Here is a 15,525-nt window from a genome sequence, read left to right on the forward strand (position 1 = left end):
TTCTCATCCATTTATTGTATGGTTTCTTCTTTTGTGACGCAGCCTGTCTCACCTCTTCAGTCCACCACGCTGTTCCTTGCACCCCCCTCCGTCGTCTCTTCCACACACCACATCACATGCTGCACATATTTCTTCTGTAAATATCCTACACACACCTTCCACATCTCCCATCTGCTCCAATTCATATTTGCCCAATCGTTCCTCCATTTCTCTCTTATACTCTGCCTTTTTCTCATCCTCTTGTAACTTTTCCACTCTCCTTGCAACTACTCCTTCCTCTCGTCTTTCCCTTCTTCTATTCCTCCATCTTACTTGAATCCTAATTCTGGCCACCACCAAGTAGTGGTCAGAAAGTTCACTCCCTCAACCTCTATAAGCTCTTGCATCCATTACACGTCTTTGCATCCTTTCATCCACACACACATAATCAATCATTGCCTTCCTTTCATTCAGTTCACCACCCACCCTTCTCATCACTCGCCATGTATACCTGTGGACCATTTTATGCCTGAAGAGGGTATTGGCTATCACCAACCTCCACCCAGCACAAATGTCCACTAACGCACTCCCATTCTCATCTATCTCCGCAGGCACACCCCACTCACCAACTATTCCATCCACCTTCACATTTCCAACTTTACCATTCGTATCACCGATCAAAAACACTCTCATTCCTTCCAACCTTTTCCATGCACACTTCTACATTTGTCCAGAGCTCTTCTCTCACTCTTCTAGCACGATCTTGCGTACTTACCTGGGAAATTTGACTGGAGTACTTAAGTGGACAGCGGCAATATTTTCAGCAAGACATGGGCCGATCACCTCCAGTGCCTCAGGAGGGTCTTCCAGCTTATCTACCAGGCCAGCCTGAAGCTATGCCCCTCCAAGTGCGTCCTGGCCACTCGGACCATCTCCTTCCTGGGGCACGTAATCTCATGAGACAGAATTGCACCTGACCCAGACAAATTGCACACCATCGCCGATATTCCTCTACCCTGGGACGTCCATGAAGTCTGGCCCTTCCTATGCCTTACCTCGTATTACCGACATTTCATTAAGGGATTCGCCGATATTGGCAAACCTCTCCACGACCTTACCCAAAAAGGAGAACCTTTTAACTGGACCAATGAACGACAGGAAGAGTTTCAGGATCTGAAGCACAAGCTCACCAGCGCCCAATCATCGCCTTTCCTGACTACACCCTACCCTTCCGGCTATATACAGATGTTTCCCTGATAGCCATTGGCACCATCCTCGCACAAGTGCAAGAAGGGCGAGAGTACATCATCACCTGCGCCAGCCGCACCCTTAATCAGGCAGAGCGGAATTATGCCACCACCAAACGGGAGTGCCTGGGCATCGTTTGGGCTCTGGAGCATTTCCAGGCCTATCTTTCCGGGACCCATGTCACAATTATTGCTGACCACCAGTCGCTCCAATGGCTCTGCCAGTCCAACACTCACAACGCCCAGCTCATCAGATGGAGGGAGACCTTAGAGGAATTTGACTGTGAGATTTTCTGCCGCCCCAGCAAACTCCACACTAACGCCGATGCACTCTCCCGTCTCCCCATCCACGCACTCCAACCCGGATCGGAACTCCTCGCCCAGTGGCACAACAAAGACCAGCCCCCTTTGATCCCACCCCATTTGTTCAACAAACTCCAACAACCCCGGCGACCAACTGTTCACCCCTTTGGGGCACATTGTCCTCGGGCCTGACACTGCCCTAGACTCCATGAAACACCTCCACTCAGACAATGGGATCCACCTCGGGACGAAAAGGCTCCTCCAAATTTTCAATGATATTCATTGGACCCCCAACCCTTCCCAACTGGCCAAGCAGATCATCCAATCCTACCAGGCATGTGCACTGGGCAAGGACATCACCCACACCTCCGGCCCTTCAGGGAGCATTACTGCCAACAAATCCTGGCAGTTGCTATCTGTGGATGTAGTAGGGCCCTTGACACCTAAGGCGGGCTATCGATATATCATCACCTTTATCGATACCTATTCCAAATTCCTCATCGCATGCCTAGCCAAGGAATACCATGCCATGGCCGTGGCTGACGACCTTGTCCGACACGTCTTCCCCTATTTTGGAATCCCTCAGCCCTGCACTCGGACAACGCCCCTGAATTCACCAGCGCCATCTGCTTTATGAATCAAGTACGGGCCTGAATCAAGGAAATGAAAAATGAAGACTGGCTGGCCCATGTTAAAATTGTCAAATGGGGTATGAACTCCTGCCCCAGGGAAGATGACATCTCCCCACACGAGCGCATGTTTGGGGAAGCACCCCTCCTCTTTCCCCTACAACAACACCTGCAGCCACCCTCCACCCTTCCCATGTCTGATTTCCTCCACCACCTCAAGTGGCAACCACCTCCAATGTGACTTAGACCTCCAACCTGATGCTGCCCCCTCCAACCCCTACAAGCCAGGCAACACCATAATGATAGTGATACTACCAGTTCCCCTCAAGCTTGCCCCGTGCTTAATGAGCCCCTACACAATCACCGATGTTCCCAACCCCTACCAGGTGATTGTGACTACAGTCACACTCCCTGTACCTACAGAAACCATCATCCCCGCCCCTTCCGTGCCCCTGCCTCTTTCCCCATTCACCCCACCTGCTCCAACACCTCCCCACCTTCCTGTGCCACCCCAGGCCCCCCTCCTGATTCATACCACTGCTGTGTCATCCCCTCCTCACCCTCCCCATCATTGCCGATGCCTCCCCCAATCATGCCGCATCACACCTCACTGCCACCCTCACCAGTGCTGCAAAAAACCCCCACCCCGCCACTGTCTCCCTCCCCCGCCGCCTCACCCACCCCCTGCCCACCAACCCCCACAACACCCACACCACCCAAGATCACAACACACTCAATGACACACACACCGCCCCCCCACCACTGTTGCCCCAGCACTATCACCCCAAACTTCCCCACCCATCCCCACCACCCCCACACCTCACCACACCCGACCAGAGCAACCTGAAATCACATGCCTGCATCACCGCCCACACCCACCCTCAGAACCACAGTCACCCATTCAGGCCGCATTTCACGCCCTCCCACCAGATACACTGCTACCTCATCCCCCACCCCCCCAACCTCACCTCCACCACTACATCCAACAAACCCCAACTCTCCCACTCTCAGTACAACTCCTGTCACCCTCATGATACATCAGGCTCAACCCTCTACTACCTCTATCTCCAGGGAGAACCTATGCGCGATGCCCAAGCATAAAGCCACCACCGCCTCACCACTCGCCAGCATTCAGCCGAAGCTCCTAACAAGTCGACAGCATCGAACCATGAAAGTAAGGTGTGCCACTTGGGCACCAGGATTTGGGGAGGAGCACCGTGTCCACGGGCCACATCACCTACTCAAGCTCCTTCAAACGGCTGCCCAACCATCCACCCTCTTCCTCACCTGCACCCCACACAGAAATGAAGACAGAATGACCGAGCACTGGACCACTCTACTGCAACACCTGACGCCGGCTCACAACACCAGCACCACTAAAACGTACTACTTCCAAATGTGGGGACGTGACTTTTCCCACCCTGACGGTGGTGAAATGAAAACATCCAGCAGCAGCACAACACCTCCAGGAGGTGACAATGGAGGGTTTGTCAGAGCGAGTGGGACATCTGTGCTATATGGGCGCAAGTCCCTAGTAGCCATGCGCCCCTAAATCTCAGAACTGGCCCTACCCGAACACCTCAGTCTCCTGCCGCTCATACCAGGATACACCCTCTAGCCGCTCCACTGTAGAGACAGCCTGCAGCTGCTCCACCTGGACCACATACTCCACCTGCAGGGCCTGTGAGGGCCTCCAGCTGCACACGGAGTAGAAAGGGTATGTCCCCTTTCCGCCCGCAGGAGACACGGAGGGCATGACACCTGCGACAGTCTCCTCCCGCACCTCCAGACAGGAAATTGCCTCCAGTCGCTCCACACTCGCATGTTGCCCTTCATACAAGACTCAGGCGACGGCCTCCAGCCATGGCCAGTCTGCAGTCCCATCAGGAAGTCGGGCCTCGGCGATGGCCTCTTGCTGCGCCGACGGGGTTCGGACGGCCTCCAGCTGCCCTCCTCCTGTTGCCCAAGGGACCTTGGCAACGGCCTCCAGCTGCCCTCCTCCTGTTGCCCAAGGGACCTTGGCAACGGCCTCCTGCCGTGCCAGGGAGGGTAGCTACCAAAGCCCCTCGCCCCCTGTGACTTCACAATGTCTCTTCCCGTATAGCCATAGCAGAGTCAAGTGTGGCAGCCCCCAGACGGACAGTGACCCAATTGTGAACTCGTGGTGAAGCCCTGTATTATCCCTGGGGTTGTTCTCCTTGCAACCAGTGCCTGAAGACGACCTGCCCCTAACAGACCCCTCCCCGGGACCAAGCCTCAGCCCTGCGCTGACAGCAGGACGCCAGAAAGGGGACCGCAATCTCTGGGATCCCGAAGGCCCCCCCAGCACCCCAAGGCAAAGCCTCCCCAGTTCTCACCCCCAAACGACGTCGCTTTCCCACCAGGAGTATACAGAAACACCAGGAGAAGCTGTTTGACCCATGTCCTGTGGGCCAGGCCTCTGTCCACCGCCCCCAACACGATTGGCCCCTCACCATGCCCAACCTGAAGGAGATGACCCTCACCCTTGCCCAGGACTAAGTGACTCAGGTGTATGTGAATAAGAGACTTATAGTGCCGTACAGTGCCAAGTGGAAAGACATGAGAACTCCCATTCAGTGCAATATTGACAAGCCACCTGTGATCTCTCTCCCTCCCCCCTTGTGATTGTGCCAACCTATCGTGTAACTTACTGCTCCCACCCCCACCCTCACCCAGTGACCAGACTCACACTCGATAAGTCTCTTAGAATGAGTGTTTAACAGTGGATCAAGGAACTCTCACAGAACCAGGAGCCACCAAAGCGTGCGAGTGTGTGCAGGGGAATATCTAGATCCCCCCCCCCAAGGATTGATCTATCTATCTATCTATTGCCAGATGTCTTAATGCCGTATGGGGTGACCACAAACAAATCGTCTCCACATCGCCCTGTCCCCCGCCATTTTACTGCTCTGCTCGTAACTTACACCCCCCTCTCTCATATACCTCTCCACTCCATCCCTCCGTCTCATCCTAGGCCTCCCCATCCATCTCCCCCCCTCCACCTCACTCATATACACTCTACTCATCAGTCTCTTACTCTCCATCCTCTCCACATGACCAAACCACCTCAGTGTGTTCTTCCTAATGCTTCCTATAAAATCCACATCCACACCACAATGCTCGGTTATATCCCCATTTGTCAGCCTGCCTCTCCATGTGACTTCACAAGCTCCTCTTAAATAACTAATTTCCACTGCTCTCACTCTTGACTTGTGTCCTTCCAACAACGTCCAAGCTTCACTTCCATACGTTAGAGTTGGCATCACAATATGGTCATGTAGTAACTTTTTCACTTCCATGCTCATTTCCCTGTTTCTTATCACTTCTTTCAAGGAACCGGCAACCTTTCTTTCTTGCTGTTCCCTGTCAAGCACTTCAGCCTCCAAACTTCCATCCTTACTTATCACACTCTCCAAGTACTTAAACGTGCTCACATTTTCCAATTCCTCACCATCCAACCTCACTGTACCTGCACTGACTTCACCTATCTCAAAGACCATCACTTTACACTTCCCTACATTCACCTTCAGATTCCGTTTCTTACACACCCTCCCAGTCTCATCCACCAAGCCTTGCAGCTCCCCTTCCTCTTCAATTAACAACACAGTATCATTTGCAAAAAACAGTACAGAGAGTTTCCAGACATGACCCTCTCTCACTAGGGTCACTCCATCATCCACTGCCCTACCTTGTATCTCTTTATTACCCCATCCATGTACAGATTGAACATCCATGGAGACATGACACATCGCTGTTTCAACCCAACCTTCAAAGAGAAAAATTCACTCAGTTCACCATCCACATGCACTGCAGCCTTAGCACCATCATACTCTTCACAGCATTGAACAACTTCCCATCTACTCCATATAATTATTCTTAATACTTTCCACAATCCTTGTCTATCCATCCTGTCATATGCTTTCTCCAAATCCATGAAGCCAGCATACAACTTCTTTCCCTTCTCTAGAAACTTTTCCACTAAAGATCTAAGAATGAATATGTGATCTACACAATCTCTTCTCTTCCTAAAGCCTCCCTGTTCTTCTCCAACTATAGTAGTACTCGCGTAAATGTGCGCCTGTGGTGTGGCCCGCACCTGTGTACAGTGTTGCCACGTTTTCTATACCGTTATCTCTGTCTGTCTGTCTGTCTGTCTGTCTGTCTGTCTCTCTTTCTCTCTCTCTCCTTGCGGGAGATGTGAGCCACCCTGAGTACTTTTGATTCTTTTATAAGTTATTTATAATTGTGCCTTCATTTGTTAATTTGGTTTTGTTATATTTAGTGATATTTATCATTTTTTGCATACGGCGACAGATGACCCGTTATTGCAGTACCATGATTGATTTTCATTCATTCATTCTCCTTCCCCTTCCTCCATCTCTCTCTCAGCCTGACAATGCCTCCACCACCACCACCCCCCGTCATGCCGACAATGCATTCAACCTTGCCCCTCTCCTGCCTGCCTCTCTCTCTCTCTCTCTCTCTCTCTCTGTCTCTCTCTGTTTCTTATTGGAAGAGACATTTTGGATATTTTCTTTTACATAATATTGTATATATTGTAAATTTGACATCATTTCCACACCACCCTTGAGGTCAAGGCAACCGACAGGGTGTGGAAGTGTTGCTGCTCACGAGTGAATAATGTTTTTTTTTTTTTACTTTGGTATTGGCATATGCCTACTATTTTGTCCTACATATTAGCTTTTGATTATAAATGTGATTATTCCTTGCCCTTAAAATTACGGTAAAAGCCAGTAAATGTGAGCATTTTTCCCTAGCAACACCTGTACAAGCTATGCTTGGGTCTATGGAGGTATGTACTTTACCTTAGGCCAGATTGGGTGTGTCAGTGTTGCCACTCACAAGAATTATATGAATTATTTTTTTTACTTTGGATATTGGTATATTTCTTCTTTTTTCAGGCTCATTATCTTATATCCATAACTGTGATATTATTACCCACCCTAAAACTACGCTAAAAACCATTAAAAGTGACTACAATTTCTTTAAGCAACACTGTACAATATGTATGCCATGTTTCTGTGTTACTGTATAAATATTTTATGCATAATAAGATTACTGCTGATTCATCCATCAAAATACACAAGTGTAAGTTTTAATTCATCTGAATTTATCGTATTTGTGATGCCTTGTACATAAATAGCTTCCGTTTCACATCGCAAGTTAGGGAAACGTGGCACCCTTGTACACAGGTGCGGGCCACACCAAAGCCGCAAATTTACGCGAGTACTACTATAATTCCTCTGTTATTTCCCTAACTCTGTCAATAAGTATCCTACCATACAGTTTTCCTATTACATTAAGAAGACAAATGCCCCTATGATTACCAGACACTTCTTTTTCCCCTTTTCCTTTGTGCAAGGGAATCATTATACCTGACTTCCAATCCCCCGGGGCTCTACCTTCCTCCCAGGCCAATCTGCACATCTTCCACATCCGTTCTACTACTATCTCTCCCCCATGCTTCAGCACTTCACCACACACTCCATCAAATCCTGGGACTTTCCCCAATTTGGCTTTCTTCATTGATTCCACAACTTCTATCTTACTGATTTCTTCCTGTCTTCTCACCTCCCTCTTTCTCCCAGTCACTTATACTCACATGACTTCTATTCTCTATGTTCAACAATTCCTTAAAGTGTTCTCTCCATCTGCTCACTTTTTCTCCCCTCTCCACTCGTAATCTACCATTTTTATCTTTCACTCCCCTACTAACTTCACAGCCACCCTGTATTACTCTCTTCACCTGTTTCCACAACATTCTCTTATAGTCTCTCCATTTGACACAGAAATTCCTTCTAAATTCCTCATCCACTCTCTTCCTACTCTCTCTTACTAATCTTTTCATCTCTCTCTTCCTTTCTGCATGTAACTTTCTCTTCCACCTCTCAACATCTTCTACGCCCTTATTTCTCATCCATTCATTGTATGCTTTCTTGTTTTGTGCCACACCCTGTCTCACCTCTTCATTTCACCATGCTATTCCTTGCACCCCCTTCTGTCTTCTCTTTACCCCACACACCACACCACATGCTGCACATATTTCTTCTGTGAATATCTTGCATACACCTTCCACATCCCCCATCTGCTTGTTCCTCCACTTTTCTCTTATATTCTGCCTTTTTCTCATCCTCTTGTAACCCTTCCACTCTCCTTGCAACTACTCCTTCCTAACGTCCTTCCCTTCTTCTATTTCTCCATCTTACTCGGATCTTGATTCTGGCCACCACCAAGTAGTGGTCAGAAAGTCCACTCCCCCAACCTCTATAAGCTCTTGTATCCATTACACATCTTCGCATCCTTTCATCCACACACACATAATCAATCATTGCTTTCCTTTCATTCATTTCACCACCCACCCTTCTCATCACTCGCCATGTATACCTGTGGATCATTTTGTGCCTGAAGAGGGTATTGGCTATCACCAACACCCTCCCGGCACAAATGTCCACTAACACACTGCCATTCTCATCTGTCTCAGCAGGCACACCCCACTCACCAACTATTCCATCCACCTCCACATTCCCTACTTTACCATTCGTATCACCAATCAAAAACGCTCTCTCATTCCTTCAAAACTTTTCCATGCACACTTCTACATTTGTCCAGAACTCTGCTCTCACTCTGCTTGCATGATTTTGCTCTGGCACATACATGCACACAATCGCCCACATTTGTATTCTATCTTTCAATCTTACCCACACAATCCTTTGAGCCAACTGATTCATTCTCTCTTATGTTTTTCTTCCATCTTTTCACAACAATACACACTCCTTCTTTTGCCCTGTCATTCTCACCTACTCCAGCACTACCCCATCCATACTCCCATTCTCTCACACTCTCACCTCCCCATTTAGTTTCAGTTACTCCACATACGTCCACTTTTGCACCCTCAAGCACCTCATCTTTCTTTCACCTCTCTCTCTTTCACCTCATCATTCGCACCCCTTCCATTCCACGTTGCCATCCTTGCCTGGTCCTTTGTCCTGTCCTTGGTCGTCATCTTTTGGTCAGTCCTTGTCCGAGGCTTCTTGTTCTTTTTAGTTAACTGTTTTCCGGGGAGGGGCAGTAACTCTCCGCTAACCTTTTTAGTCCCTTCATAGGACAAGCAGGGATACTGGGGGAGTATTCTTGAAAACCCTCCTACCCCCAGGGGGTAGGATTGATGTAACAAATATTGTGAGATTGTCTGCTATTTCTGTAATTTAGAACTGGTGAAGACACGTGTAGGTTGTCGCCCGAAGTTTTAGTGCCCTGTTCCTCTTACGTTTTTGCTCTAGGCCCGTTCTAGAAAAGGCAGGCCTTCCATGAGCAAGGATCGCCTTACCCTAACCAAAACCCAAATTTACCCTAAATCCGTACTTTTTTCCCTAGAAGTGTGTGTGTATATATATATATATATATATATATATATATATATATATATATATATATATTGTTACATAGCCTATGATTTCATCATCCTTTGTGTAATTCTAATGTACAGTATGCTGCATGTTTGATCACGAGCGTGTTCTACCTCAGTCCCCCCTTCTACCGTTATAGTAGAGTAAGTCGTTCTTTCTGTTGTTCAGAGCAGGATTGTCAACTCTTTGTCCCCATGGCTTCATTTGCGCTTCCTTCTTACAAGTTGTATCAAGCTCTGCCGGCCCCTATATAATGAGCTCAGTCTCTGCATCATTGCCACTTAGATCTACTCCTCATTTTGCTCACATCTCTGTCCTCCCCTGTACGGTTGTTATTGTGAGTGCTCAGGAAGTCTCCAACCATCTAGCAGCTGTGTAATCTGAGTATGACTGTTGTTACATTTTGTTCTTGTACTGTATAGCATAAGGTGTTGATTTGTAGGCCTAGTAAGGTTTTTGTGATTCATATTGTCAACCAGTGGTAATAATATTTTGTATCTGTAATAATATATCTTGCATCCACTGAGTATTATCTGGTTTCTCATTTTATCAGGGCTGACTTAGATAAATTTACTCATGCTAATTTCGTGTTAATAGAGGCTATTGCAGTTAGTCATATATTTAACCTGTTTTTTGCCATTACATTATCCTTATGAGTCCTGAATGTTTTGTTGTTAGTTTGAGCATTAAACTTTAACTTGTAATTTTACCTAACTCTTTTGTTTCGAACGTAGAACTTTACGGGACAGTAGTGATTTTTAGTATTCTCACGTAAAGTGGACATAATCTTTCTCTGTTCCGTAACATAAATTTGGCGACCTCTTATCAGGATATTCAGGATATTATCATAAGGATATTGCTTGATATTTTGTGACTGTGATTTATTCATGATGTCTACTATTACTACTCTTGATGAAGCCAAAGATTTTTTGTCAAATGTGGACACAGTGTGTGATGTAGAAAACAGAACAAAGAATGAACTTAAGCTTGTTGCTCAACAATTGGGAATTGCTGTTCGCTCTCATCATTCTAAAGATCAAATTGTTGACATGATTAATGAAAGCTTGTTTAATGTAACTCCTCCAAATGAGCAAACACAGATTGAATTAGCTAAGTTACAGCTAGCCCTGCAGGAGGCCCGTGCTAAGGAGGCTGAATTTCAGGCAAAAGCTAAGGAGGCTGAGTTTCAGGCACAAGTTGAAATTGCTAGGATTCAGGCAGACCATGAGTATCGCATGAAACAAGGTGGAACTGGATCATCTAGCTCTGATGATTTTGATGTGGCTAAAAATGTTAAACTTGTCCCTTCTTTTAATGAATCTGATTTAACAAAGTATTTTCAGTTGTTTGAGAGGGTAGCTACAGGTTTTAATTGGCCCAAAGAGTATTGGCCAGTACTCCTTCAAATTGTTCTCACCGGCAAAGCTCAAGTAACTTATGCATCTTTGCCTCAGGATCAATGTGATAATTATGATGTAGTTAAGAGCTTGATTCTTAAGGCCTATGAGCTTGTTCCTGAAGCCTATAGAGTAAAATTTAGGACAACCTATAAGCAAGATAAGCAATCCCATATTGAGTATGCAAAAATCAAAGAAGATCTGTTAGAGCAGTGGTTAAATTCTAAGAATGTGGATTCTGATTTTGACAAATTTAAGCAGATGATTTTGCTGGAGGACTTCAAAAGGTGTGTTAGAAAAGATGTAAGCCTATATCTTGATGAGAAAAGAATAGATAATTTGTCTGATGCTGCAGTTTTAGCTGATGAATATGTTCTCACTCACAAGAGATATTCTAGAGAAAAAAGGAATGCTGAGAGTAAGTACGTTGCCTCTACTCAGAGTACAGGTAACAGGAAAGAGAATAAAGATGATGTTTCTCAGGAAGTAAATTCCAGCTCCACCTCTAGGTTTCAGAAAAGTAAATGTAATTATTGTAGTAAGCTTGGTCATACTATGTAGAAATGTTTCAGGAGACAGCGTGATGTGAACAAAAAGGAGTCTTTAAATATTCAGTCAATTGGTCTAGTGTTCACCCTTGAGAGTTCCCAGAATTCTTTAACTGAGTTAAATGAACCTGCTTTGAGGGGTAAATTAAATCCTCATGATGAAGCTCCTCTTTTGAGCAGCAACGTGGGTGACACTCTCAAGAGTTCATGTGCTAATTTCCTGTCTGATGGTTTTGTCAGTCCTCTGGACAGTAATGACAGGAAATCAGTTAAAATATATCGTGATACAGGTGCTTGCCAATCCCTTATGCTGACCAGTGTTCTAGGCTCTAATGTTAATTCCTCTGATGAAACTGTAATCTTACAAGGTGTAGGGAATAATTACTTCTCTGTCCCTCTGTGCAGAGTGAATTTAGAGTTTGGTTTTGTTAATGATTCCGTTATGGTTGGGTTGGTTGAGACACTCCCAATGTCAGGTGTAACTTTCTTACTTGGAAATGATATTGGTGGAAGTCAAGTGTGTCCAGCTCCTCAGTTGTCTAGTGAGCCAGTGGCTGCAACCCAGGATTGTGATGTCCCTGATGTGTTCTCTGCATGTGCTGTCATTAGGGCTAAGTCTAAAGTTACTGGTGACTTAGAGGATAATGATGATGATGATGTTATCCTAGCTGACACTTTTCTTGCTAATTTGGACCACTCACCAGATGAGGCAGTACCCCGTAGTGTTGATAATTTGTCTCGTCAAGAGTTGGTTGAGTTGCAGGTTGCTGACCCTGAGTTGAAAGGTCTAGCTAACTCTGCTTGCAGTGAGGAAGAGTCAGCTGGTGCTTCTACTTGTTATTATATAAAGTCAGGAGTACTTATGAGGAAGTGGAGACCCCCAACAGCATCAGCCGACTGTGAATGGGAGGTTGCACATCAAGTTGTCATCCCTCGTGTTTGTAGGCAGGATATCATTAGAGTGGCTCATGATTCCAGTTTGGCAGGACACCTTAGAGTAAGGAAGACTGTGGCACGCTTTTTGAAACACTTCTACTGGCCAGGTATCTTCAGGGATGTTTCCTGGTATTGTAAGTCTTGTCACACCTGTCAAGTTGCGGGGAAGTGTAATCAGACCGAAAAGGTTGCACCTCTAGTTCCCATTCCTCCTTTTGAGGCGCCTTTCACCCGTGTGTTGGTGGATATTGTGGGCCCTATTCCTAAGACTTCTTCAGGATTTTCTTATGTGTTGACCCTGATTGATATGGCTACTCGTTATCCTGAAGCCATTCTACTTAGAAATATCTCAGCAAAGAACGTGGTTAAGGAATTGCTAGGGTTCTTCACAAAGTTTGGTCTGCCCAAGGAGGTACAGTCAGACCGGGGAAGTAATTTCATGTCAAATGTTTTCAAGCAGTCTCTGAAAGAGTTGGGCATCACCCAGATCACGTCTTCAGCTTACCATCCCCAGACTCAAGGAGCGTTGGAGAGATATCATCAAACACTCAAATCGATGCTCAAGAAATACTGTTTGGAATATCAGAAAGACTGGGATAAAGGTCTTCCATTCGTTGTGTTTGCCACAAGAGAATCTCCAAATGAATTACTGGGCTTCTCACCTTTTGAACTACTGTTTGGCCATGAAGTAAGAGGACCCCTTAAGTTACCCAAGGAATGCTGGCTGTCGGAGGAAGATGACGTCATCCTGCTGGAGTATGTGATGAAGTTCAAAGAACGGCTGTCCACTGCTTTACAGCTGGCGAGAGAGAATTTAGGAGCTGCTCAGGAGAAGATGAAGACTTGGTATGATAAGAAGTGCAGGTTACGCCACTTTCAGCCAGGAGATCAGGTTTGGATTCTGCTACCGGTTCATGGGCAACCTCTTCAAGCCAAGTTTAGTGGTCCTTATTTCGTGGAGAAGAAACTCAGTGATGTCAACTATGTCATCGCCACACCAGATCGTAGAAAGAACAAGCAACTATGTCACATCAACATGCTGAAGTTATATCACAGGCAGGACGAAAATAACCCAGTCTGCACTGTAGCTGTTCCACCCGAGTCTGCAAGTGAAGTTCTCCCATGCAGCATGAGCCTGAGTGATAGTTTGAGGAAGAATCCTGATATCATGAATGATCTCCAGACTAAGCTTTCTCATCTAGCTCCCGAGGAAAGGCAGGAGTTTTCGGCATTACTGCAGGAGTACCCGCAAGTGTTCCGTGCCAGTCCAGGAAGAACCACTGTGTTGATGCATGATGTCGATGTTGGAGACGCAAAGCCAATTAAACTGCCTCCATACCGTGTGAACCCAGTGAAAGTTCCTCTCATCCAGAAGGAGCTTGGCTACCTGTTGGACCACAAGATGATTGAGCCCTGTCAGAGCGAGTGGAGTTCTCCTGTCACTCTAGTCCCTAAGCCAGGTGGGTCACAGCGGCTTTGCATTGACTACAGATGTGTTAATCAGATAACCAAAACAGACACTTACCTTCTCCCTCGCGTGGAAGATTGCATAGACAAGATCGGAAAGGCTAGGTACATAAGTAAGTTTGATTTGTTAAAGGGATACTGGCAAGTACCTATGACTGAACGTGCTAGGGAGATCTCATGTTTTGTAACACTAGGAAAGTCTTTTGCATGTTCTGTAATGCCATATGGTATGAAGAATGCACCAGCCACTTTTCAGAAGCTCATGAATGTTGTAACAGAGGGTTTGGCAGGGTGTGTTGTTTATATTGATGATGTATTAAACTTCAGTGACAACTGGAAAGATCACCTATGCCATGTCAGTAAATTTCTCGAGCGTTTGGTTCAGGCTAATCTTGTAGCTAATTTATCAAAGTGTGAGTTTGGTCAAGCTAAAGTTCAGTACCTTGGGTACGTAATTGGTGATGGACATGTTGCACCACCAGGAGCTAAGGTTCAGGTTATAAGTGATCTTCCCAGACCTAAAAGTAGGAAAGAGCTACAAAGATTTTTGGGAATGGTAGGTTATTACAGGAGATTTGTTCTTAACTTTTCAATTCTTGTATCACCACTTACAGAGCTACTGAAAAAGGGAGTTAAATTTGTCTGGACCGATAACTGTGAATCCTCTTTCAGCAGACTTAAAGCTATCCTATTAAGTCAGCCAGTGCTCGCTACTCCAAATTTTGCTAAGCCTTTTAAGATGGCTGTTGACGGAAGTGATACAGGAGTTGGGGCTGTTTTGCTGCAAGAGGATGATCAGGGTATTGAACACCCTGTATCTTATTACAGTAAGAAGTTCACTCCACCTCAAAAGAACTACTCAACTATTGAGAAAGAGCTTTTGGCCTTGATTTTGGGTTTACAGCATTTTTCATTTTATTTGTGTTCTGGTTTTGACCCCATAGTCATTTATACCGATCATAACCCACTGAAATTTCTTAGTAAGTTTAAAGATAAAAATCAGAGATTGACAAGATGGAGTCTACTTCTTCAGGAGTATTCATTAGACATACAACATGTCAAGGGGAAAGAAAATGTTATTGCAGATTGCTTATCTAGACTTTAGACAGATTGTTTTAGAGTAATAAGAAATTTCCTTTGTAAATTTCTTTTTCTTTGTGGGGAGGTGTTACATAGCCTATGATTTCATATCCTTTGTGTAATTCTAATGTACAGTATGCTGCATGTTTGATCACGAGCGTGTTCTACCTCAGTCCCCACTTCTACCGTTATAGTAGAGTAAGTCGTTCTTTCTGTTGTTCAGAGCAGGATTGTCAACTCTTTGTCCCCATGGCTTCATTTGCGCGTCCTTCTTACAAGTTGTATCAAGCTCTGCCGGCCCCTATATAATGAGCTCAGTCTCTGCATCATTGCCACTTAGATCTACTCCTCATTTTGCTCACATCTCTGTCCTCCCCTGTACGGTTGTTATTGTGAGTGCTCAGGAAGTCTCCAACCATCTAGCATCTGTGTAATCTGAGTATGACTGTTGTTACATTTTGTTCTTGTACTGTATAGCATAAGGTGTTGAT

The 15,525-nt window shown here is 45.8% G+C and overlaps 1 protein-coding gene across 1 annotated transcript; it reads left to right on the plus strand.

The window, feature by feature from the left end:
• Positions 1-1,737: 1,737 nt before the first annotated feature.
• On the plus strand, positions 1,738-2,166 carry LOC145398003 (protein NYNRIN-like). Its single transcript, XM_080270970.1, has one exon. The coding sequence runs from the start codon at positions 1,738-1,740 to the stop codon at positions 2,164-2,166; it is 429 nt and encodes a 142-aa protein (XP_080127096.1).
• Positions 2,167-15,525: the final 13,359 nt, after the last annotated feature.

This window comes from Coenobita brevimanus, chromosome 44 (genome assembly GCF_032717465.1).
Source record: "Coenobita brevimanus isolate Jiangsu-jjx chromosome 44, ASM3271746v2, whole genome shotgun sequence".
Classification (NCBI taxonomy): domain Eukaryota; kingdom Metazoa; phylum Arthropoda; class Malacostraca; order Decapoda; family Coenobitidae; genus Coenobita; species Coenobita brevimanus.

What these genes read in the sequence shown, in the direction of transcription:
- LOC145398003 (XM_080270970.1), top strand. Translation starts at nt 1,738, where the DNA reads ATGAAACACCTCCACTCAGACAATGGGATCCACCTCGGGACGAAAAGG.